The 26,009-nt window shown below is 38.8% G+C and overlaps 4 protein-coding genes across 8 annotated transcripts in view; 2 read left to right on the top strand and 2 right to left on the bottom strand.

The window, feature by feature from the left end:
• Window positions 1–2,923, top strand: part of LOC311262484 (coiled-coil domain-containing protein 148-like) — a 34,033-nt gene extending 31,110 nt beyond the window's left edge. For all 3 annotated transcript variants that reach the window (XM_084361872.1, XM_084361873.1, XM_084361874.1), the window contains 3 exons: window positions 1,005–1,122; window positions 1,308–1,442; window positions 2,709–2,923. In XM_084361872.1, the coding sequence (XP_084217998.1) occupies window positions 1,005–1,122; window positions 1,308–1,442; window positions 2,709–2,852 (397 nt within the window). In that variant the 3' untranslated portion in view covers window positions 2,853–2,923. The remainder of the gene's footprint in view (window positions 1–1,004; window positions 1,123–1,307; window positions 1,443–2,708) is intronic.
• The window catches only part of LOC311262483 (activin receptor type-1-like), a 45,128-nt gene continuing 21,985 nt past the window's right edge, over window positions 2,867–26,009 (top strand). The window contains exon 1 of one of the 2 annotated variants that reach the window (XM_084361871.1): window positions 2,867–2,890. The gene's annotated coding sequence lies outside the window, so the exon portion shown is untranslated. Of the gene's footprint in view, window positions 2,891–18,896; window positions 19,263–26,009 lie in introns of those variants that run through there. The other variant, XM_084361870.1, reaches the window with a different exon arrangement.
• On the bottom strand, window positions 2,993–7,382 carry upp2 (uridine phosphorylase 2). The gene is made up of 7 exons (XM_084361875.1): window positions 5,460–7,382; window positions 5,191–5,305; window positions 4,934–5,092; window positions 4,720–4,834; window positions 4,418–4,627; window positions 4,183–4,329; window positions 2,993–3,992 (listed from the first exon to the last, which is right to left on the bottom strand). Exons 1-7 carry the CDS (start codon window positions 5,510–5,512, stop codon window positions 3,850–3,852), a joined length of 942 nt encoding a protein of 313 aa, XP_084218001.1. The 5' UTR covers window positions 5,513–7,382; the 3' UTR covers window positions 2,993–3,849.
• On the bottom strand, window positions 7,470–13,745 carry LOC311262486 (uncharacterized protein C7orf57 homolog). 2 transcript variants are annotated; one of them, XM_084361876.1, is made up of 8 exons: window positions 13,500–13,741; window positions 13,261–13,307; window positions 12,933–13,097; window positions 12,182–12,278; window positions 11,697–11,817; window positions 11,352–11,431; window positions 7,990–8,087; window positions 7,470–7,699 (listed from the first exon to the last, which is right to left on the bottom strand). In XM_084361876.1, the coding sequence occupies exons 1-8, from the start codon at window positions 13,508–13,510 to the stop codon at window positions 7,695–7,697; spliced, it is 624 nt and encodes a 207-aa protein (XP_084218002.1). In that variant the 5' UTR covers window positions 13,511–13,741; the 3' UTR covers window positions 7,470–7,694. The 2 variants fall into 2 exon arrangements, with proteins under 2 accessions (XP_084218002.1, XP_084218003.1); XM_084361877.1 differs by lacking the exon at window positions 7,470–7,699 and having other exon boundaries at window positions 7,996–8,085; window positions 13,500–13,745.

Raw genomic sequence — 26,009 nt, 5'->3', positions numbered from 1 at the left:
CATTACTGGAGATTTTCCTGTAGTAGTGGCTGTATCTCTGGCTATGCTGCTTCACTTTAGAAATTATTTTTTCAATCTGTCACCCAGCTTTTTGTTGGTGCAATACGAAATTCCAGACAGACTAAGGGAGGCTGATAAACAGCAACCTGTGTTAAAATCCTGGATAACACTGAACTTCACAGACTGGTGATAAATATCAATGCATCTGAATGTGAATTTTGCTTTTAACCTCATTAAAGGTGCAATATTCAGGAATTTTAGTTAAAAAAATTAAAAAAAAACTAGAATTATAAACAAAATATGAAGTTGAACATTAAGTCAAAGAAGATATTCTAAAATGATCCATCTGCACGTCTAGAATATCTCCATGTGATCGAATAGTGCTGCCATCAAAAGTTTGAATATTTCACCATATTGTCGCTTTAATAAAGAGCAGGAACAAGCTGATGTTTCACAATATGTATGGGATAAGATGAATTAACAACTATAGAGCGTTTTAGGGTGAAACAAAAGGAGGGCAGAAGGAGTTCAGTTCTGTATTTGATGACTCAAGATTTCTTCAACTTCGTGCACTTCAACAGCAACTTAACAGCACTTAAACTGACTTGTTTTTGCTGACCTCCAGCACTGCAGTGATGTGGAAGTGTGCTCCAGAGTGTGCCAGTACATCACTGTTTCACTCAGAGAAGGCAGTTTGTAGCTGTTCAGTTACTCTGCTTTTAAAACATATCCCGTTTGGTGTGGTTCGCTTAGCATTTCTCTGCAGACACTCACAGAGACTGGCATTAATACCAGATAATGGTGTTGACTCATGGGGGGCTGAGAAAGAGATAAAAACAGATGATGGGAGAGCAGCCGCACTCTGGCAGCTCCATAAAACCCTCCACAGCCCGGAGGCCTGCTGTGTCAGGAGTGATAGGTAACGTTGGTTGTGGCGGTGGCAGAGGCAGAGGATGAGAGGGGCTGCTCAGGTCTGATGTTCACACCCTCTGCGCTCCCTCTAGGGTGCAGTTTCGGGCAGATATGTTGCAGAGGCGAAGGGAGGAGATAGAGGCCCAGGAGCTTGAGCGGCAGAAAGAAGAAGAAGAGAAGCAGGATCGTCTGGAAGTTCTCAGAAAGCAGGTGGATCGTTATCTGCTCTTAACCTTTTCAACCACTCTGATTTTCTCTATCGACTCAAATGACCCTCAAGGGAAGACTTGACTCATCCTTATCTGAGTCGAAGCATCACTGCCACCTTATGGCTGTGTGTATAAAGACAGTTGTGTGTTATCACTGTATTAAATGCTTTTTTTCTTATTAATTAGATCGGTGTGGTGGCAGAGGCAGACCCAGAGAGGATGATGGCAGATACAGAGGCTTGGAGGAGTCGACACTTGAATGTAAAGGAGTTTGAGCTCCAAAGACCTCTCTACAGTATTAACACGTACACAGACACACAGGTGAGGCAGGATAACATCGACCCTCCTCTAACCTTTAGCTTTGTATGATTACAAACGCTCTACCCTTTGGCTGCACGGTCAGTTGTCCCAAACTCCTTATCTATGCTGTGAATATATTAAGCCTGCAAAGGCCTTTTTCCCCAGTTTCCTTGATGTTAATTTAGCCATTTACAGGCAGAGGTGGGAAGTAACAAAATACACATTTTTTGTTACTTTACTTAAGTAGATTTTTCAGGTATTTACCCGTTCATTTTAACACGAATATCTGCACTTTCTACCACTTACATTTTCAAAACAGGCTCCCTACTTTAGTTTTAATGCATTTTAGGGGAATTAGCCATTATTTTTTATTTTGCGTCATTGGATGCTGCCTTCCCAACATCACAAGACTAATTTCTTTTGTGATAATCAGTGCATATCACACGGCCGATGTTGCAAGACAGAAACAGACAGAGAGGGAGACTCGGACGGGGAGAAAAGGCGCGTTAGTGTCTTGTATCTGTAGAGACCCTGCAGCCCTCTGCCTGGATTTTCTTATTTGCTCAGTTGTTGCTGCTCGGGACGCTTTACCAACCCAAAATGTCGGTATTTGACATCCTGGGAATGAGACTCAACAATCATTATCTTACTGGTGTGTTTAGGAACAGCTGGGACGAATCCTACTGATTCTACCTTTAAGTTTAATAGTCTTTGAATCATATTAATATGGTGTGAGGTTCAGTTAGCTTTGCATAGAATCTCTCATAGAGTCTTTCAGAGCCTGTACTTCATTACTTTTACTTGAGTAAAGAAGTTGAATTAGTACTTCTACTTTAACCAGAGTCCTTTCTATACATTTGTACTTCTACTTGAGTAAAAAATGTGTGTACTTTTGCCGACTCTGTTTATTCTCCTCTTGTGTGAGACTGACACAGTGAATTGGGGGGAAATTATGCAAGGTGGTTGGCTGGTCAGACAATATTTGTTCTAATCTCAGAGAACTTTATAGATGGCCTTGATCTCAAGGCCACACAGTCAGTCAGTCAGTGAACTTTAGAGTCTCTGTGTGGGAGGTTTTGTCATCACTGTAGAGGTTAGATTTTGGTTATTATGCAACACAGGCAATGACTAATGATTGTCAAACTGCACAAACGTTCTCCTCAAATACCAAACTATAAAGGATGAGTGATTCATCTTGTTTCAAGTGTTAACCATAAAAACAAAGAATGGTAACATAGTGGGTTTATTTATTTATTTCTTCTTCTTTTTTTTTTTTTACTTTTCCAGATTGTGTCCGATCCAAGGGTCCGAGTTGAGCAGGCTCTGAGGGAGGCTGGTCTGCACCACAGTCATTATGCCAAAGAGGTTCTGAGTGTTATAAAGCCTCCAAAACCACCTAGACGAGATACCTCATCCGTACTCAAGTTCTGACCAGACGCTTGTTTGGCATCACAACAACCCTTGTTCTGGTATATAACATTGAATTAAATGTAAAAAAGATATTTCACTTTGTGTAAAAGCAAAATGCTACACAACATCAACAGTATTGACCATCAAGTGACACAGTACAATGCTATTATAAACTTTTATTGTCTACAGCACCTCATGAGAAAAACACAGTATCATACAGAATCTCTGGTCATAATATACATGTATCTCCACATTCATCAATATTTATTGACTGCTTATGTAACATTCATAAAGTTTGTATTTGCATAAACAAGACTGTATGGCAGAAGCTACTAAATGTTATCATTTGATAACACAATCACCACTAAAATACATGTAAAATACAGACAGTACATTTTCGTCACAATCTTCTTGTATCATAAGAGAAATTACTCAAGGAAATACAAGAGAAAAAACCTTTAAAACAAAAGGCCACCAACAGATTGCAAACCTTGACTAGAAGTGAATAATTTCCTGACGTGTTACAGATTTACGTGGGTGTGAAACCAAAAGAGTTTTGTTCCAGTCATTCAAAATGTGAAGTGGGTTTCTTGATTCTGCAAACACCCCCTTTAGATTTTGGAAATGTCTTGTTATATCTAAAATGATTATTGTCTTAGTCAAAGACTTGTAGCACCACCAAAAGTTAATCAGTTGTACATTTTTCGAACGTCAGTCTGAACAAATAAACTACTAGATGTCAAAACTTTGGACTTTCTTGGCAGAGTCAAATATTAAAATCAACATACAGAACACGTCTTTTTGGAAAATTAACATCACTTTACAGAAGTACCAGAGTATTAAATATTAAAATTTACAACACATACTTACATATTTATATCAGAAATCAGACAAATCTAAATAACTTTTTAAATAAGAGTCTAATGCACATATTAACATGTTAAGTACAGTACATACACTATACATATACACATATCAGTCAAAGCTATTTACACTCTATTTGGGAGATGTGGGGGTCTTAGACAACAAGTCCCAGCCGTTTCTTGATGAAGTGAGACACCAGCACTTGGGGTCTCTGCTGGTACTCCACCAGAACATCATGAGAGGAGGTGATCTGGTCTCCATCGAAGCGGTTTAGCAACGCAACACAGATGACAGCCGCTGGAGATAAAAAAGGAGATTATCAGTCACATAGTGTGCCACCTGGTCCTTGTATTGGACGTCATTGGGTCACATTAAATCAGTAGAATTGATACAGGTGCATCTACTCTGAATTCTGTAAGGCTTATGTCTTTATTAACCAACATTGAAGTTTATTAATTAAAGGATGTAGAAGTAACAAAAAGCATACCTTTAAGGCCACAGACGCGGCACATAGCAGCAAACACTGTGGACTCCATTTCAATATTCCTCACTCCGGCCTCGTAAGCTTTCCTCAGATACTCCAGTTTTTCTTCATGAGAGAAGGAGCACAGAGCTCCGTCCAGTCTGCCTTGACCTAGAGAGACACAGCACAGGATTATCACTACCTGAACTTGTTTTGACCTATATGCCTCATGTGGGATGAGTGTGCAAGATGTTCATACCTTCATAGAAGTCATGGGTGCACATGGTGTTTCCGATCACTGTGGGAATGTTTTGAAGCTCTGAGGAGCACTGCAGAAGCTCGTTGGCCACTCCCTCGTCCAGCTCAGTGCTCCTGGTGATGACTTTACCCAGAACCACCTGCTCAAACTGGGGGCGGAAGGAGTAGTCCACCGCTTTGTCCGTGACCACCACCGTCCCTGGGGCCAGACCTAGAGACGAGACCAGGCAGAAAAGTAAATCTATTTGTTTAATGGAGAGCCAGGATAATGATAGAGATTTAGGGAAAGGACCACTTGCTTACCGACTCCACCAGATGTTCCGAGGCGAAACAGGACCACATCACGGCACTGAGCATGGTGCAGCAGTTTGATGAGCTCATGCAGCATGATGGAGATGGAAGGAACTCCCATGCCGTGCTGTGATGGAAACAAGATCAGGATGGAAATTACTTTAAAAAAAACAGTCATGCAATAGGCTTCTAGGACAGTAAATGTCACTGATGATGTAATACTTACACTGATAGAGAGCACTGGCCCCACTTTATACATGCAGTAACGATCAGTTCCCTCGCAGATGTCTCTGAGTTCCTCTGGGTTTCCAGACAGTTTCAGCTCCTGGTGGATGAACTGGGCGAAAGCCTTCATTCGATTCGCGCTGCCACCAACACACACAAACTATGGGAAGCAGAGATAGAGAGCTAATGAGTTTCGTCTTCTAACTTTTGAAATTGTAAACCTAAGTTCAGTATTTTTAAAATTAGCAATTCACAAACCTTAATATCTCCGAACATTTCTGGAAGGTTGTGAGTCTTGGTGCTCAAGCTGAAGTGGTAGAGAATATCTTCCTCCATGGTGTCCAAGTAGGGGTTTTTGACTTGGACAGATTCTCTAAGAGCAATATAGTACAGCACATTAATAAAGAGACAGATTGTTCAAGTGATTCATGAGTATATGCTTTGAGTGGAGAACCACATATTGGATTTTGAAGAGGAACAAGAAAAACAGTCAATTCAAAACTTAGTTGAAGTTCCCAAATACTTACTTGATGTACTCGCTGTGGTCATTCCCCATGCAGTTGAGTAAAATTGGTGCCATGGCTGTAGGAGTTGCTTTAAAATTCAGTTTAAGATGTCTTCCAAAGTTTCTCTGCTGTTAAAACTTCCAAATACGCTTCCCAGCTGTTTTTGAATAAGAGTTATAGCCTGACTGCTCAGCTAATATAGCGTTGACATCTGAACTTGCCACTGATTGGTTCCAGAGAGAGGAGTAGCACCTGTGCTCACTCTGACAAAAACATCCACCCGCCCCAGACAAACAGAGCGAGATCAATCACATGAAAACAATGATTGGCAGCTTCCAAATCTCATTGCACCTTCAAAAACAAAACCCCACCAGCGGCTATGAAAACAACTTACGTGACTGTTGTGACTGAACCTTGCAACACCAGAGGTGGGGTCAAGGTGGAGAGTCTTAACCGTAGCCAATCTGAAGCCAATGAAGTTGCAATGCTGTAACTTACAGCTATCCCAAAGAACACTGACATTTGACTTTGACATGCAATACATGGGAATGTCACAGCAATGACGAACAGAGCTTAATGTAAAACCAACAGACATGATTGAGTCATCCCTGCAAGAAGACCCTTGAAGAGTTGTAACACTTTTTTTTATGTATTCATATGTTCATGAGATGATATAACGACATCTAAAATGCGATTTATATATGTTCTTTAAAAAAAAAAAAAAAAAAAGTAAATAACTAAGACTAGGCTAGGATTATGCCTGACAAGCTGTATGGAGCCATTTGGGTTTTATTTATTTTTTTATTATCATTATTTTTAATTTTTTTTAAAAAGTCCCCAACTACTTTGTTGTTTAGGAGATTGCTGCAACACTTTTTATGCTGTGAAGCTCCAGAAATGTTTTGTGGACATTTTTGGGTGAATGCAGCCTTTAAAGGTGCAATATATAAGAATTGGTGACCACTAGAATTCATGGAATATGGTGTCATAACACCAGAATATGCGCCAACTGCTTCTAATCTACCCTTAGCTAGTTAGCTCAGTTAGCTGTGCAGCTAGCGATCCAGACTGAGTGGTGTGGTATTATGAAAAGGACAGGCCAGGGCTAGCTGGTTAGCATGCTAACTTCGGTAAATATCTCTGCAACACATTACATAGGTGAGTTCGACATAACTTTTCTCATTTCTTCACATTCTGTTGACAGTTTTAGTTCATTTTTGAATTAAAATTCTTACATACTGCACCTTTTAAGAGCAATAATACACTTTTGGTGTGTGCCAGAAAATGCTGCTCTAATGTGACAATATTATGGTAGATCAGATAATATTCAAATTTCAGCCTATACATTTTTTAGTATATGGGAAAAAAATTAAACCATCTGAATAACTTTGATTTTATTTAAATAATCAAACTTTTATTCATTAAAGCCGCCTTTAGAGTTACAGACACTGCAAAAAACATAACACGAGTTACTGGTGCCTAAGGAAGACAGTTAATGAGGCACCGCTAACAGGCACAATAAATAACAGGCCCTAGCTTTAATTCAATGAAGCAGCTAGTTAGCTCAGTTAGCTGTGCAGCTAGCGATCCAGACTGAGTGGTGTGGTATTATGAAAAGGACAGGCCATGGCTAGCTGGTTAGCATGCTAACTTTGGTAAATATCTCTGCAACACATTACATAGGCGAGTTCGACATAACTTTTCTCATTTCTTCACATTCTGTTGACAGTTTTAGTTCATTTTTGAATTAAAATTCTTACAAACTGCACCTTTAAGAGCAATAATACACTTTTGGTGTGTGCCAGAAAATGCTGCTCTAATGTGACAATATTATGGTATATCAGCTAATATTCAAATTTCAGCCTATACAGTTATTAGTATATGGGAAAAAAATTAAAACATCTGAATAACTTTGATTTTATTTAAATAATCAAACTTTTATTCATTAAAGCCGCCTTTAGAGTTACAGACACTGCAGAAAACATAACACAAGTTACTGGTGCCTAAGGAAGACAGTTAATGAGGCACCGCTAACAGGCACAATAAATAACAGGCCTTAGCTTTAATTCAATGAAGCACTTTCACACTTGAGTAATACATCTGACATGACAAAACAATTGAAACAAAGGAAAACGCTTGATGTGGCTCAGCATGAAGGTGTAGAGAAACAATTTGTTGTTAGAGGAGAGGATGGCAACTATCCTGTTGGAAGCATTTGAGTTTAGACATCCTTTTTCCCGATGCACTGGCAGTCTTCTAATCTGTTGACATAGGAATATATACTAGCATGAGTCATTCAACAAAGCGTTATCACATCATTGACTTATAATCACACATAAATTCTTAATGGCTGAAATATAAAAATTTCACACATCAAATTTTGTGGCCATCATTTCATTATATACTGCAGTATATTCACTTATTGGGTCATACAAAACTAATGTGCTGGTGAACTTTCCTTTTATTATAATGGAGGTGAATTTCGATGGCATGATTTAAAAAAAAGCAAGAAAGGAAATCATTTATATCAGGAATACGCTGTGCTACTTACTTGACAAATCAGCGTTGGCTATTGGTTTGTTGTCTTCTGCATAACCAAAGCTCATCAGCTTCGACATGTCGACAGGAGCTGGTCTCTTGTCAAAAACTCTTAGAACAACAGAGACATTAAGGCTAGATGTGATGGAAAGACAATTTTTTGAAAGCTTTTTTAGGAAATCAAACTAGATTACACGGGTGGTGCAGGGCAATATGAGAGTGTACATTACTGACACCATTTTTGCTTAAAGTTGTGGAGGTTCCAAGTAGCTGGTTCATTTTTGAAGATTTATTAAAATTTAAATGACAAACAAATCTAATGTTCTGTTTTGTCATTGCCCCAAAGTGCCTATTAGATAAACAGAGAGAATAGCACAGACACAGTTTAAACATTAATTATGTACCTAACCCTTCTGAGATTTTGGTTCAGACAAACTCTGGCTACTCATTACAAAATCTTCTTCCATCCTACCACATAGAGTCAACAACAGGTATTTACAATTGTCAGTTTTCTCTTCATCTTGCCAAAGTTAACAACCAACTCTGGAAAACAGTCCACCATGTAATTTATGGGCACCCCATGAACAGAGTTCACCCCATGAACAGAGGCTGTGTCCTCACCACAGCAGCCCAGGGTTCAAATCCAACCTGTGGCCCTTTGCTGCATGTCCCCCAGCACCCCCCCCCCCCCTCCCCCATCCCATTTCCTGTCACTCTTACAGCTGTGCTTTCAAATAAAGCCATGGAAGGCCAATAATAATAATAATAATAATAATAATAATAATAAAAACATTTAGAGGCACCCCTTAGCTCAGTAAGTAGAGCATAGGTTCGAATTAGACCTGTGGCCGTTTGCTGCAGTCATTCCTCCTCTCTCATCTGTCTAAGCTGTCCTATCTAATAAAACCATAAAAAGGCATTTAATCTTAGGTTTTGATTTCTCATCTTCAAATAAAGCAAAGGAAGTGTGTGAAATTATAATTTTCACTCACTCAGTCACGCTTGTTTCAGGACTCTCTGTTCTGTTGACTCCCAAAGTCAATATACAAAGGAGAGCTCATCACGGCACAGCAATGACGCAAATTATTGATTCTGTTTTTGCCTATTATAATAAATATGACTGGAGGACTGGAGATAACTTTTTTTGGAGTTGATCCTTTGAGGACTTGTTGACGTGCAGTATCAAAACAATTCATACACCCCGACCACAGTCTTTATTGTCTTTTCTCTGGTAGCATTTTATGTGAGGTTATTTCAGGTTTGGACAAGTCATTGACATTTCCGTAAAGGAACACTGCTGTGACCAGATGTGAGCCAAAGCAAACAGGTGAACGTTCACATTCCCCTGAAAGCCATCGCTCTGTATGCTTTTTGAAATTAGCATGCAGTCTGCCCATGAGTGTTTCTGCTTAGTCACTGACGTGGGGACATAGGGTCCAGAATTTATTGACAAAACCCTTTTAAACACAGATTTTGAGATGTGTATCAGTCATATACTGTATCTTATGTGTAAAAAACACTTAAAGGTTAGGTTCACAGTTTTTCAAGGCTGTCTTATAAGAGTAGTCCGATGCCCATGTGTAAATTAAAACAGGTTTTGCTTTTAGTAATCTTTCTATGATACATTTTTAATGTGCTTTCAATGTACTTTAAATGATGAGGGGCAAAATCCCCAGTTACATGAAAGTAACATGAGGCTTCAGTCACTCCAGTTAGACAATTCAAGTGGATATCTCTTGCATCTTACATTGGGGGTGCAGCTTTTGAATCACTGATCGGATCATTTTCTTGGATCAGCAATAAGAAAAAAAAGGGTAAGGTATAAAATCAATTTTTAAATGTGCTACTTCGACTATGATGTAGCCCTCTCTCTCTGTCTGAAGTCACCACCATAGGTGTATCAAGTAATGTCATTGAATTTTTTTATTAATATTTAGGAGGTCATGTTTTAACCTTGGTTGGTTTGTCAGCAGGATTACACAAAAACTATTGTACAGATTTCCACAAAACTTGGACTGGGGGTGAGTCTCAGCCCAGATTAGACTCAATTAAGTTTTAGTGCAGATCCAGATAAAAAGAGATGGATCCAGGAATTTTTCATTAATTTCTCAGATATTAACTTATGGCTCTAGATGAAAAAAATCAGGCGTATCTATGTGGCTTGTATCTGTAAGTGAGTACAAAAGGAGACTGTTGGGCCTTGGCAGAGGTATACGCTCTACTGCCATTCTAGTTTTAGTGATTTTATTATGAAACTGTTCTCAGTCTTGCTAAATACCCTGCCCACAGCACTATCTGACGGGTTACAGGACACTAGTAATGGCCTATCAACTTTGAAGGCTACTGTGCTTGACAGGCAAACAGTGACTGGTGTTGTGAGCTGACAGGAAGGCAGCAGATATTGTCAAAGCTGTAATAAACATCACAATCTTATAATCAGTGACTATGATGACAAGCATGCCCAGTCTAAAGAGGTCAAAACTGCAGCAAAACTTAGTAGTATATAGAAAAACGTCATTGTAAAACCAGTGCATTTTGCTTACAGTCAACAACAAACAACATTTAAGTAAAGCTACCCTATTTAAATATTTAAATCTTGTTTGGTAATGAGTGTCATGATGACCCTGATGCTCTGTTCTAACAATAAAGTTGTTCTATATACCACAAGCATTGATGGAGTTTCGACCTCTTTAGACTTTTTCTCTGTACCTTGGAAGTAGGTGAAGTTGTACCAGAAACCCCCACTCTGCTTCTATGCATGCCAAGTTTCAACAAACTGAAAATGACCAGCTTACAAATCAGTCAGTCAATTCTCTTCAGAGTAAAACACAGCACACATATGTCTTGTCTGTCTTTCCGCTGCAATAGTAGCAATAAAACTCTATTTAACCATATGATGGTTACATTTTGCAATTAATCTGCAGTTCACATGCGTACTAAACAGTGGGGGGCAATCCATATGGTTCATGAATCAACCGCGTTCCTTAACAGTACTTATCACTCACATTAAAAGCACATTAGGACAGGGCCTTTTAATGGCGAGTATGAGCAGTTACAATTACACAAAGCTGTTTCAGTGTAATGAAAAACTGTGAACCTATCCATTAATAATGCTATCCATCATACTGATTATAGATTAGGTAGATTAGGTTAAATCTGTATTAGGGTAATGTAACTGCTTTCTACTGATGACACAAGTAACCATTTACTCCTTTTACACAGCTCCTTCCACTCAAAATGACTGCTATACTCTGACATATTATGATCACTGGTGTATAATAAATCTATTTGCATCTAAGATGCATTCTGTGGTACCAGCAGCATACTTAATATTATACAGAACAACAGCACCATCTTGTGACCATATGAACTTACATTCTCTTGAATTTGCTGGTCTGATGATATTGATTGGGGGACTGCAATTTCTCCATCTGGTTGGAAAGAATGTCATCGTTCTGCAGAACAGAAAACAAAGCCACAGTGTGTGATGGTTATTTTGTGAACGTAAATACAGCCAAGAAAATATATATATCTATCAGTTTCTTGCTTCAATTCGGCAGTATGCCCTCGATGTAACATGACAGCATCACTCACACTCCTTCTAGTTCATCTTAAAGCATAGGGTCATGACAGAATAAGCCAAGAGATAAAATTAATTGTTATTGCAACGACTTGTGTGGCTAAATTACTCCTAAATTAGCTTGGCATTTGTTTGTTTACCTTCTCTTTGCCATTGCTGCTGCTATCATCCCTCTCCCAGGCTGACATATTGTCAGTTCCAAAGGGAGGCTCTAGCTGTTGGAAGGCTCCAGGGTGTTTCTTCTCTTCACTGTTAATTAGACTGTTGGAAAAAAATATATAGGGATATGAAATGTATCTTTCACTTAATGATAGCTGGAAAATATACTGAAGATAAAACAGTAAAACTCTGGCTGATTGTTCCTTATATTTTACAGTACTTGCTTTAAAAGCTTGTTACAAGCTTGTAGCAGTATCAGGTGCAGGTACTAGCGATGGCAGCAAATGTGTAATAGTGTGGTAAGATTATTAGCACTAGCAGGATCAGTACAGTGGCAGTACTGGCAGGAGTAGTATACTAGCTGCAAGCAGTAGTGTTAGTAAAGGAGGTGGAATTGTTCTTCTGATACCATAAACTGGGAACAATTCAGAGTGCATGACAATAATAAGACAAATGTTACAAGTACCTTGGTTCGCTATTGTCTGCTGATGCATTGCAGAACCAGTCTGGAGGTTTGTATGGACAAGCTTTAGAAGTGATTGTTTCCTCGTGCCACAAAAGTCCTGTTGAACAAGGATGAAAAAAAAAAAGGACAAAAATACATTTTAGGCTAAATGTGTTAACCAGCAGAGGTGGGAATTAAGTACAAATACTTCATTACTGTTCTTAAGTAGATTTTTCAGGTATCTGTACTTTGACTATTTATTTTTCTGACAACTTTCTACTTTTACTCCCTACATTTTAAGACATATTGTTACTTGTTACTTTAGTTTTAATGCATTTGAGGAGAATGATCGACTATTTATGACATTTTACCAACCCACAACGTTGGTATTTGATATCCTGGGAATAAGATTCAACAATCAATTATCTTTCCGTTGCGTTGACAAACAGCTCGGACAAATCCTACTATTTCTACCTTTTATAGTCTTTGAATAATTTTAAAATGTTGTGAGGTTTGGTAAGCTTTGCATATATGACCGGTAGAAATGTCTTTCAGTGGGATAGTTTTTTTACTTTTATACTTTGAGTACATTTCAGAGCCTGTACTCTTACTTTTAACCTGAATAAAGAAGTTGAATCAGTGCTTCTACTTTTACCAGAGTCCTTTTTTTTTTACACAAATATCTGTTTGAGTAAGAATGTGTCTACTTTTGCCACTTCCGTGCGAGCGAGAGGAATGTGTGCTGATATTAAAGGCAACAGGGTGGCTTTACCCTTATGTCCTCCTTGTTTTGCAAGTCTGACATAGTCAGTATCACTCTCCAGCACTCCAACCCTTCGCCCCCGGGCCTTCTCCTCAGGAAGAGTGCTGATAACTGGGGACAGTCCTGGGATCTGGGAGATATGACCATTTGGCCCATGGTACCCAGTTTTCACACCTGCAATGTTAAAACCACACACGTACTAATTTATATTTGATGCTTCATATAAACAACTTCTTCCCACCATGGCCAGGGACCACGCAGGTATTCTTCCTGCTGACGATACACAGACACCAACATGGAGGAACTAAACTAAGTCAGTATAAACAGTTTTACTTGCCAGACTTGGTCGACTGAAGATCGTCACTCATGAGAACTAACGAATTTCTGGTGAAAATGGGGGAGAAAAACGGTAAACTGTAAACGACAGCATGCACGAGCGATTAACATCAACACACTACGTGAACGTTAGCTTTGATTAGCAAAGATAGCTGTTCATTTGTTCTAGCCTGAAATCAAACACAAGTGGTGGTAATTAGTCTTAAGAAGAAGAAAAACAAGCTGTGTCGTTGTACTTACTCTGAGTACATTTTGGGAGCAGAGAGTCAAACTGTCGCGCACGGAGCTGTTTGGAACTTGTGACCGCGTTGTCATGGAAACGGCTTGCAGGTACAGCCTGCGGTACAGCAGCTGCTCCGTGACGTGTGGGGCCGACAGAGGAGCACTGTGGGGTCTGGTTACTTCTACTAAGTTACTTAATGTGTTGGTTTTCTTAGGATGTGGCCAAGGACAGTGATATTTGATGAACTTAGCAGCCCGTTAAGTGTCCGTCACAACCGTGTAAAGGCTCCTCTCAAAGATAGGTCTGGTCAATAGAGTGGTATAGTTTGTAGTCCTAAAACCCGGAAGTCAGTTAGCATTTTTTGCACTTCCGGTTCCCTCGTCTCAAAGTCAATGGGTTTTTTAAATTGGTTTCAAAAATGCCTGAAATTAGGTCTGTGATTACTGCCAGTGTTGAGGGTAAAGTGTTACTAAAGCAAAGTGTTACAGTAATACATTACTTTAAGTAGTAAGGGGGTAATATAACGCGTTACTAAAAATATGTCAGTAATATATTTACAACAGTTATGTCACGTAACGCATTACAATTGGCGTTACCGACCGAAGTGAAGCGGTTATTGTTGTTTTTTTAAAAACCCATCCACACCAACATGACCATATTTATATAGGCTCTGCATGTGTTGATTATAGCCAAGCCTATAAATTATTTGTTCAGTCTCTGTATGACTGAAATGAGTTGTATTTTGTTTGCCTAATGATGAAGCCTAATCCTCCGAGTGCACTTTAACTGACATTTTTGAATCACATATGTCCATGCATCCCCTGTTCTGTGGACTGAAATAAAAAGGCATGTCTTGTCATGTCATTATTGGCTACATTATAGAAGGTATAGGTCTATTGTGTTTCATATGACTAAGCCTACAATTGAAAATATTTATTCCTATCTTATTATACATCAGACTTTGATCCTTTGTCTACCTGCTCATCACTGTGTCCAAGGCATTTCGTTTATTTAAAAAGATCTTGGTTATTTAATTGTTCTGTATAGATTATTTGGGCTTTTTTTAAACTAAAAAGTAGTGTAATAAGTAATTTATTACTCTACGCAAACAGTAATATTGTAAAATAATATATTACTTTAAAATTAATGTAACTAGTTATGTGTAATATATTGCATTTTGAAAGTAACTTGCCCAACACTGGTTACCACATGCTGAAGATATAGTTATGTTCTACGACATAAAATACATCATTAAATGTCAATTGAATTATAAAGTGCTTACGTGTCTTAAAACAGCGGTTGCTAACAAGTGGCTAAATAATAGTAATAATAATTATAATACATTGGTCTTATGTAGCGCTTTTCTGAATACTCAAAGACGCTTAACAAAGAACAACAACAAAAGAACAACAAAACAAAGAAAACACTACGAAACAAAGAAAACAATACGAAAACAATGAGACTACAGAGGTTGCCAGGGACTCATCTACTCACTAGTCCATCTTTACAGGCCAACTTTAGTTACAAACTATTCTAACTCTAACTTTACAACTTGTTGACTGATTAGCTTATAGCGCCAGCATCTTTTTTCAATTGTTCCCAACGAGGACCGAGCGTCTGCGGCAGCCGTCCAGAGAAAAGGAGCAGCACAAGTGCTTCAAGTTGAAAATTACTTTTCTTAACTTTTCTGAAAGGTGCTGGTGATGTCAAAATTGTTCTTTTGCTTTTTCCTGGCCTAGGCGATAATATTCACCAATTTTTTGTCTCGTATGGATCATGTCATGCACCCACCTTCTTGTTTATGTCCCGATATCAAATAAAAAACAAATGGATAGTAAACCGCAAAGGGACAGTGTTGACCATACAGTGGTTGTTTTCAAGATGTTGATGTCATAGAGAAAATCTGCATGTGCAGCATTTTTTCTCCCAGCGAACAAACACTTCATCTCAGCACTCCTAAAAGCAAATCCAGCACTTTTCTGCCTGAAAAAAATGCTATGTGGACACGGGCCCTTATTGCACACATTCTACTCCTTTCCAAAAAGTGCCTACATTACCCACAATGCATCTTAGCCGCTGAGTGACATCACTGAAGGCAATGTATCAGATTGCATGGAGCTTCCTCTGGAGCCACAAGAGACTTTATACTACTTTTTCACATATGCAGTAGTACCACCAAAGACCTGAAAACAGACTATATTGTGTAAAATTGGTGGTTACCCTTGAAGCACAAAGTTTACGTAGCCTACTTGCACTTGCTAGTTGCAGTATATATTGATGCTAATACATTTGTACTTTGTACTGAAGTACATTCTTGAATGCAGAACTCTTACTTACAAGCACTGGTTCCCCCATGTTTAAAAAAAAAAAGCTGCGAAAGTGCCCTCTTGGATGCCCCTTGATGAAATGTGATAATGTGCCCTCTAGGGTGTCCTTCCAGTTGGCAGAACGTGGTGAAATGCCCTCTCTTCACAATAAATGTATCACGACTTTCTGTGCACTGCTGCCCCATCACGTACAGCTGGTGGCCTTTTTATTTTTTTCACCCTTGCCATATGTCTCCATATGTGCTGTATTGTATAGTGATGTTTGAAGACTTGAAAATGCTGAAAAATGTCTGCAAGTGTTAAGTAATGGTTAAAAAAAACCCATTAATGCATTGCACGCTCCAAAGAGATGGATCTCTTTGTAGAAGCAGTGAAAGAGTTATTACTGTGAAATTAGTCTCTTTTAATGCAAATATGCCTGTCTTTTGGAGAAGATATACAGTGGTTTTATTACAGATAAATCACAATGTGTTCTCTCTGGTACTAAATTGATTGCTTTTTTAGTAGCCCAATCTCCATAAGTGTTTTAAATATGTCGCACTACTTAATGTTTTGGCTGTTATTATGAATTATCTGAGCACAGGACTATCTTTTATCCCGACCCATACCAAATCATCTGTCCATGCACAGTAGTCTGATTATTATAATCAATAAAGTAATGCTTCAAACTTTCTAGAAATAACTAATGATTAAGTAGGCTGTGTGAGTAGAGTGATCTCTTTTGGGGGGTTAGGGTTAGGGGTTAGTATTCTACATATAAATACCTTATTCTATGTATGGACATTATTTCTGCTTTTTTTAAACATATAGCCTATCATTTGTATTGGCTGAAGTACACCAAAAAGCTTGAACCCTTGACTCCCTGAATGCGAGCCGGAAACATGGGCAGAGCTAACATAACAGTAATGGTCCTTTAATTATCGAGCATGTCAAGCTACCCAGAGAGAATACGTCAGTGACAGGAACTGTACGCTTGAGCTTCAGCATAAAAGCACAGTGTAGGCTTATCACTGAAAAATAGTTGGTAGATCAGACAATGAAAAAATGTTGGTTGTAGCATTTTGAGAGTACAATAGGATGTTTCATTAGGGGTTTCATTTTGAGATAGTTACACTTGTGTATTTTTTTTCAAGTTACTTAATACTCCTAAAATTACAAAAAATTGCAATTAGCTTCTATGTAGACTTAACTATAGAGCAAGGCTGGATTACCAACCAAAGTATTTCAAGATGGGATTGCTGTACAAAATACATAAAGTATACCTGGCCATTTTGCACAATCAGTATTTTGACTATTGATACTTCAGTTCATTTAGCTAAAGGGGTGGAGGAAGTATTCAGATCCTAGAGTACTTCAGTAAAAGTAGCAACACCAATACATCATTAAAAGTCAACATCCTGCATAAAATGTTACAAACTAAATAATAAATAAAGTACATAAAATATAATAAGTAAAAGTTGTCCAGAAAAATAGCCGCTGAGTTTTATACTAGTGAATATTATATTATTGGATTATTATAGCTGATGTATTCATGTGTATGTAGATATTAGCCACTGTAGCTGATGGTAGCTGATGGAGGTATATATATGAGTAGTTTAATCTAAACAATGTATTCTTTCTCATAAGGTTATGATACATTTTGTATGTAAAATCTTATGTATATTTTTACACTAGCTAGTAATTACAACTGTCAAAAGATGGGCAGCTGAGTAAAAAGTCCAATATTTCCCCCTGAAATGTAAAGCAACGGAAGTATTATATGGAACAGAAATACCCAAGTTAAGGACAAGTACCTCAGTTATGTAATTAAGTACAGTACTTTAGAAAACTTACCACTGTCTACTGATAATATTTGTGCCAAGTAAATTTCAAATGCAGAACATTTACTAAAATACAGGGTCCACTTTTACATAAATGTTCCTGCAGTTGTGGAATGTAACTACCTTTATTCAACCATTTTACATAGTACAGTGTTGAGGTACCTGTACTTTACTTTCAATTTCCATTTGATGCTACTTTAAACAACTATTGGATTTGATTCCCTGCACCACAAAAAAGAAAGAAAGAGATAAAGTGCCTTGGACTCATGATTCTGAAATTAGCCATTCTGCATAATGAATCCTTTTGCTTTTGGTTCCTTTATTGATACTCATCCTTTTGTACTTTCACCTAATTAAAATTTTGAATGCAGGACTTTTAATTGTAACATTTCCACACTGTGGCATTGCAACTTCCACTTAAGTCGGGACAAGTCGGCCCTTCTCATATGCACCTTTCGATCCACAGGTGTGCAAAAATTTTACTCTGTGAACTTTTACTTAAGTAAAAGATCCAAGTACTTCCTCTTCCACAGGTGGCCTGAATTCATCTTCAACCCCTGGTAATAACTTAAAAGATAAATTTACCCAAAAATGAAAATTCAGTCATTTTCTACTCCCATGCTCATGGAAAGTCACAATTCATACTTGAGTAAAAGTAAAGCTATCATGCTAAAATATTAATGTACTTAGGTATAACTGATTGCAGATAAAAATAAAGTAATTCAAAAATACAATACTGTGGCTCTGATGCAGCATGTAAATTATCCAGTAACTAAAGTTAAGTAAGTCACCCACAATAATAGTACTTGAGTAAAAATCTTAAAGTATCTGATATTGCATGTACTTAAGTATCAAAGTACACGTAAAGGTACATTATACTTATATTTACATGTATGTATATACCGATATTCATCTTCTCTTTTTATGATTGTCGATGAAATTAATTAATTTTAAAATGTGCTTCTTTGGCTCTGATGCAGCATGCACTTTGCTAAGTAACTAGTAACTAAAGTTATCAAATAAATGTAGTGGAGTAATTATTACACTATTTCCCTCCAAAATGTAGTATAGTGTAAGTATAAAGTAGCAGAAAATGGAAATGCTCACTAAATGTAATTAGTTACTTTCCATCACAGTTAATGATTGAATCTTCTTTTTTGGGTGAATTTATTCTTTCAAATTAAAAGTTTTATTTTGAAACATGTGACCGGAAGAGCGCGCAGTTGCTCCCTGGCTTGACTCGGGATAATTACAGTGAGTTGTTGCAAGGTAACTTCCTCCTCCAATCCTGTGTTTTCTTGCCTTCGTGGATCGGGGTGCGAGTTGTGTGAACCCTCGGCAGCGCTAACGTGTGAAGAAGAAGAAGAAGAGAAGAAGGGACGAAGAAGAGCGTTACAAAATGTCTCTTCGTGTCCCCTCTCCGCTAAACATCGAGTGAATTCGTCACTTTTTTTTTTTTTTTTCTGTCAGGCAGCGACCGACGGACGATAATGTTGGCGTCACGTAGGTTCCTCTTCTCAGACTTTGGAAAACAAATCGGGTATTGTCGGTGAATCCTCGGGAGATGGCAGAATAGTTCGACCTGCGCCTGTTTCCGAGCCCTCGTAAAGCACTTTGAAGAGATAGACCCGAGGTAAGTTTAATCGTGGCGTATTAAAATGTATGTTGTAACCGCGCTGTTTTGCTTATCAGCTGTATTGTGTTGGACGTTTCGGGAGACGCGGTGGAGAAGAAGTTTGCTAAAAAAAAAAAAAAAAGGTGTCGTGACGTGCTCTCATAAGAAATCTCCCTCTGAGATTTTTCTTCTTCCAATCTTGGCCTGTTTTGTTACTGCAGCCACACATATTCTCATCACATTTATCAACTTAGCTTACGTGAACACATCTCAAATATGGATATAGTGAAGCAGAGCAGCGCAGCGTGTTATTTAGTTATTTTTTAATATAAGAGATGTTTTGCTGGAGTTGTTGATAAATGGTGGGAGGGGAAAAAAAGACTGAAATTAAACGTCTCTTGGTCTACCACTGCGACTTTTCGTGGTGGTAATTTCACAATCAAATCAAGCTCCCAGCCTGGCAAGTAGTTGTGACTTCGTGAGGAGTTATTTTTTGTTATGCAAAAACAGTCTTTGGGAGGGTCGTTGGTGCTTGATCGTGTGTCTCATCATCCCATGCTGGGCACTTTTAACATCACAATCGCAGCCCTTGAGGGTGGGGAGAAGAGCCCAACAAACACTGGTGAACACACACAGATGCTTTACATGATCTGTGGTTTAATTTTGAACTAGAGACAATTAAATATCAGCAGTCTTAATACAAGATGAAACTTTTCCCATTAGCCCAAACAGGAAATGATTAGATTCCAGGGCAATTAATGTAAAACAAAACAGTAGAGCTGCTGCTGCTGCTGATGAGAAGGTGCAAACTTCATTACGAAGGTGTTAACTCTAGCTGAAAACATTCAGAGATAATTGTGCAGATTAAAGAAAGTGTGAATGGGAATGTCTCACGCCGAAGTGTTTCTTCCTCAGAATCAACTCATTGTGCTGCAAAGTTGCTCCCACAAATTTACAGTCCCACATACTAATCAGGGTTTCCTCCAGATCTCCTACTTGAGAGTGCATTTTGTTGTCAGCCAAGCTCCTTTTTCATTTTGTGACATACTCAAAGTGTTACCGCCTAAACCATTCAGCTTAAACTGACCACACTTCAGTTTACATGCGCGACAGACTGACATGCAGTAATAGTGTCTGGCATGGGAGACTGTTTAATCAATATGGATTAGCCACTCAAAGTGAATCTGAACCACCAGTTGAAGCTGTGAAACATGACTTGTGTTGGTGAATTTTCCATTATAGTTGTTAAAATCAATGATTTTTTTCCTTAAGTGTTGGATGGAGAAGTGCTGTAGTTGTTCATATGTGGTTGGTTGATGATCTGGAGAATGTAACCCCACTCGCCGAGGTCTGGCCCCTTTGTTGGGCGCCTGCTGTTCTCAGTGGACTGATAGTGGTCAGATAAAAAGGGACGTCAGACAGTCTGGGCTCAGATATGGTTCAACTCCAGGGGATCTTGGCGATCCCGTTCTGTTCCAGCCGAGGTAACGGGCACCAGGCTGATTGTGACCCGCTCGCCCTCCTCCTTCTCCCCCGCGTCTCGTTCTACAACAATGTTATTGCTTGGCTTCGGGCCTGTGTCATTGTTTGAAACAGCCTATCTGTGGTAACTTATTCCTCAACCAGGCAGGAGGTTATCTGTCTCTCAATGCAATCCCAACAATAGGACTGGTTTGCGATGTCTTGGCCAATGGTAAAAAGGAGAGCAGGCGCCTTGCGTTTGTTTCAGAGTGGCCTTATATGCGTCTTATTTATGATGCTCAACGGTATTTGTGTTTTTAGACATGTTTATCATCCTGTCAACAAGTAGTTTAGAGGTCAATTAATCAGTTGGCTGATCAACAGAAAAGTAATCAGTTACAATTTTGATAAGTGATGAATCCTTTAAGTCATTATGGCTGCAACTAATGAATTATTTTAAGTAGGAAAAAAACATAAATTGTAGTTTCCAAGTGGTATTATTGTTGCCGCTGCTGTGGCAAAAACAACCAAATCGCTTTCTGTTTTCTTCAGAGTAGCTTCTACCAACAACACAGGACAAAAAGTCAGTTAATTCATTCATTCAGTCTAAAATGGAGATGTGAAAGCAGACAGAATTGGTGCCAGGCTGCCAGCCTGTCACCAGTCAGCCTTTATTTTCTCTGGAAATTTCATGTCTGGTGGAAGACACAATAGTGAAAATGAGTTTTATAGAAATCATTATTCAACAGCCATTACTTTGTGCAAACGGCATTCACTGTGATTCGTTTCAAAAGACATGTCTTTTGCCCGTTTTATTATTGACGAATCTGCCAGTTATTTTCTTGGTTGATTATGTGTTATTGATTGTCAAAAACTGGTGCGAAATCACAATTTTTCACAAATGTTATTTCCCAGGGTGGCATCTCTGTGTCCAAATAACAGTCAAGAATCCCAAGATGTTTGTTTTGTTATCACAGAAGACAAAGAAAAGCAGCAAGTATTCACAAAGGAGAAGTTGTAAGCAAAAATAGTGTGATATTTTTGTTTGAAAATCAACTTACTGAATCAACTGAATAATCAGTTGTCAGAATAGTATATCATACAGTGTCTTCTTACAAAAGGCAATGACTTACTTATTGAATATTTAAAACTAAAATATAAAAAACTGATATGAGAAATTGTATTTAATTGAAATAAGAGTAATTTGGAAAACACAAAAAGATGTTCTGTACAAATATTTATAGTTTGGCCATAAAGTAGTCAGCCCAGTTGTTGAATAGCAACAGACAGGAGTTCTGCAGTTAAAATAAAATCGTTATTTAGTTCAGAATTAGAGTAGATTTTTGTTAATTTATCTATTGTTTTAACTCATAATGTAGCCTACTCTGATTTCACATCAAACACGGATCATTTCAGGTGTCAAAACAGTTTTTTTTGTGAAAAAAAAGTCTAACATTTATTATTAATGATTCAGCTGTAATTAATTGTTAAGGAAGAAGACTATAAAGAAATCAAGAAATTGCTTAAATTTTTCATCTCCAGTTGGTGATTAAGTTTCTTTCGATCAAGCGGCCGATCATCTAATAGCTGTAGCTCTAAAGTAATTTTTTGTATGTTTCTTCCAGTTTCTCCCATGTTGATCATTTGCTGCTTTTTCTGTTCTGTTCTTTGTTTTTGGACTCTCGATAGAGAAAAACAAGCTAAGGTGTCTGAAGATTTCAATGTGGGCTCTTATCAGCATTTTTAACTTTAACTAACATCTTATAGACTAATTGATAAATCTAAAAAAAAAAGTACTTGTCAGATTATTTGATAGTGAAAATAATCAGTAGTTGCAGCCCTACAATGAATACAAATGTGGGTCCTGATCGCAGTCCTGCACATGCCTCATTCAAGTTTTCATTCCTACATTATGATTCCAGAATTCCTTGGCTGCAATTTCCTTGGCCACAAGTGCACTGCTGTAGCTGTTCTTTATGATGGACAGAAAGTGTATAATTTGGTCTGATCATTTCAGTGAGCACAAGTATTACATGTAGAAGTATTGATGGGGGCTATCGGGGGGTAGGCCTCTGATAGTATCATTTCTGTGTGCACGGTAATTTGGCTGTCAGAAGCAGCTGGCAGTTTGGGCTAGAACAATATGCAAGTGGAGGGAGAGGGAAGTGTGAGCTCCAAAAAACCCTGAGAGAGTGTGTTGGGGGGTTGGGTTGTGTGTGTGTGTATGTATGCATATGTGTGTGTGGAATCAGGTTACACAGTCTGTCATTAACAAGAGAACTGCAGTTATGAGACCAAGATAGACTGCTTCAAGTCTGAGCAAGAGTCTGAGGCTCATCGCTCCTCCATGTAGGTGGCTCTCAAGGAGGGGAGGGGATACTGTGTGTGTGTGTGACGGGATATCAATGTGTGTGTGTGTGTGTGTGTGTGAATGCAGGTGGGAGGCAGTGGCTGAAGGGTAGAAAGGGTGCAGGATTTGGCTTCCAGCTCAGAGTGGCAACCTTCAGCTATCTTGCTTCAGCTTGTGGCCATGTGTACGTCCTTTCTATCTGTGTGTGCACACATGCATCCATGTGTGTCTATATGCTGACTTACCAGAAAGTTTGACTAGCAACAACCCTGGCATCAGATGAGGCAGCAGGCTGCAGAGGAACACAGCATGTGGGTTGCATTTTGCTTCTGCTCTATGCTCGTGTCCAGCTTTTTAGAAAGGGGCCCTCTGTCTGCGGTGTTATTTTTAGTCAAAAAATCCTTGAGCCTTTTTAATAATCATCAGCCTTATGTAGCCCAAACATATCACGATGAGAACGGCTGTCTGGGACTCGCGGGCACTGCAGTCTCAGCATGACACTGGAAGTTAGAGGGAGAAAGAGAGTGAGATAAAGGACTGTGTATCAGCCAGATTTTGTCTTGTTTCTCTGGCTGCAGTTTGGGAGCTCATTCCCTTCTTCCTCTTCTGGTGGCTCTGCGCAGACTTATTGATTTCTATTATTCTGTGTTCAAATGTGGGTGAAGGCCAGTGGAGACAGTGAGAGGGGGAGACAAGACACTACCGTCTGCACAGATGCACACACGCATGGATCTGCAGGGCTCGTGGCTCCTCTCCTGTCTCCAGACTAACCCCAGACTGCACTGGAGACAGTCTGCAATACACATTTTATGAGCCCTTCACTCGCTTCAGTGCTCTTGTCTTATCGCTCAGCTGTTAGGGGGGAAAGTTATGGCTTTGTTTCAGTTGCTGCCTCTCTCTGATCTCATTCCCAGTCGGAGGCATGGGCTGTTACTTGGTGTGGGCACTTTGTCTACGAATTGTGAATAATTTGTGCTGCATCTCTTTGGGTCATGGGGTCGTAAACTGAAGTAGCTCCGACTTGATGGCAGCACTACAGCATCACATTGTTGAATTAATCCAGTCAGTTCCGGATGCTTGAACCAAATGGGGTAGTTATAATTACATCTGAGCAATATGGTTTAAATCAATATCACAATTTTGTACTCATTTTTTGTGATATCTGCAAACAATTTGTCCGACAATAATTAATTAGACAATTATTTTCCCACTTCAAGGTGCAATATGTAACAACTTTTGTTTTAGCAACCAAAAAATTAACTGAAATTATCAACAGACTGTGAAGAAATAACAGTTTTGAGGTTATGGTCCTGTCAGCATTCCCTGCTGAGTGTAAACCTCCTCCCAGCGGTCCAAGGCTCTCCTGTGCTACAACAACACTTCCCCAGTGCTCCAAGCTCCCAGTCCAGCCCGCTAGCTGCACAGCTAACCGAGCTAACTAGCTAAAGGCAGCCACAGTCAGCAGCAATTAGCGGTTATCCTGCTGATATGCTGCTCTCTATTTGTTTGGAGTATGAACTCAACAGGTGGCTAGATCTTACACATTGTACCTTTTAATCGATTCATAATTATTTTTTAAAAATGCATCACCTTTTCTTACATTTGCAATGTACACTTTTACATGGCTTGTTTTAACCAAAAACAAATGGCAGTTAAGGCCAAAAAACAAGCACAAAATTCACACTGAGAACTAAAACTAATGAATTTTTGCTAAAAAATGACACAGCAGTAGGGCTGAGTGATACAGCCTTAAAATATGGAGATTTTTGATAAATAACCACCAGTAATGTGAATATAATGACTGAGTGGGTAAAGGCAAGTATTAGAACAAGTAGAGAAGGCTGTTAAGTTCAGCAAATGGCATCACTTTACCATAATGGAGCCTCTAAAACCAGGAAGAGACACCATTTATGCCATATCATGATATAAAGATATCCAATGTCTAGAATGATATATAGTTTCATGTCATGATAAAGTTATAAATCGATGTATTGCCAGCCGTAGTGCAAATTTCTGTTGGTTGACTTAATCAATGAATCTACTAATCTCTTTAGTTCTAGCAAAATCCCTTGAGAAATGGTTAAATTATATTTAATGCAAGGAACCATGCTTCACTATTTCAGACAAATCAATTCCACCAAACATTTATAAACAATGATATTCAGTTATCAGCCAGCCCTGCATGCAAAGCCTTAATTTCCAATTCTGGACCTGATGGTTAAAGTTTGTTTCAAACTTTTTCATTAAAATTGTCTCCTCCCTGAAAGGCCAGGAAGCTCCCGGCCATAAAGACTCCATTGGCAGTTGGATGTAATGGCCTAGGCCGGTCGCAGTACTGAGCATCGTGCTGTAAAAACATTGTGTTGTAACAAGCTGTTTGCTGAGTGATTATCATCACGGTGGTGAATTGTTTTGTTGGTGTCTGTGGGTCACACACCGAAGGTTATCATGCTAGCCATCAGACTCCTGTAGCTCTGCCAAGCAGGATGCCTAATCAATCAAGACTAAACATTCCCTGAGCTGTGAGTATCTAAATGCAGAGCTCTCTGAGCTGTTTGCCTGATTTACTTGTTTCACAAGAAGAAAAATATGTTAAAAGGGTGTACCGTGATACAAATCAAGGTGTCCTTTTGAGAAAAGAATTGGCCCAGAGCAGTGAACTTTGTGAGATGGTCGTTTGGAGGGAGAGTGTTTGTGCATTCCTCTGTTGGCAAACATAGCTGAGGGCCATAAAGACAGTGTTTGAATTGGCTGTTTCAGATGTTTTTGATGGCTGTGTGAAAATGAATGTCTAATTGCTATGGCGACCATTGCATGGAAGACTTGTTAACAGTGTCTTCTGAATGCTGTAAAACATTCAAAGTTGTGTCCCACAAGACTTAATCCAACAAAGAGCCATAACAAATACTCTTTGAACCACAAAAACTACCAGAAGAAGAAATGTAAGTGTTCGC

This window comes from Pagrus pagrus (genome assembly GCF_965226575.1).
Source record: "Pagrus pagrus genome assembly, chromosome: 9".
Classification (NCBI taxonomy): Eukaryota; Metazoa; Chordata; class Actinopteri; order Spariformes; family Sparidae; genus Pagrus; species Pagrus pagrus.
This window is presented reverse-complemented; position numbering and strand designations above follow the sequence as displayed.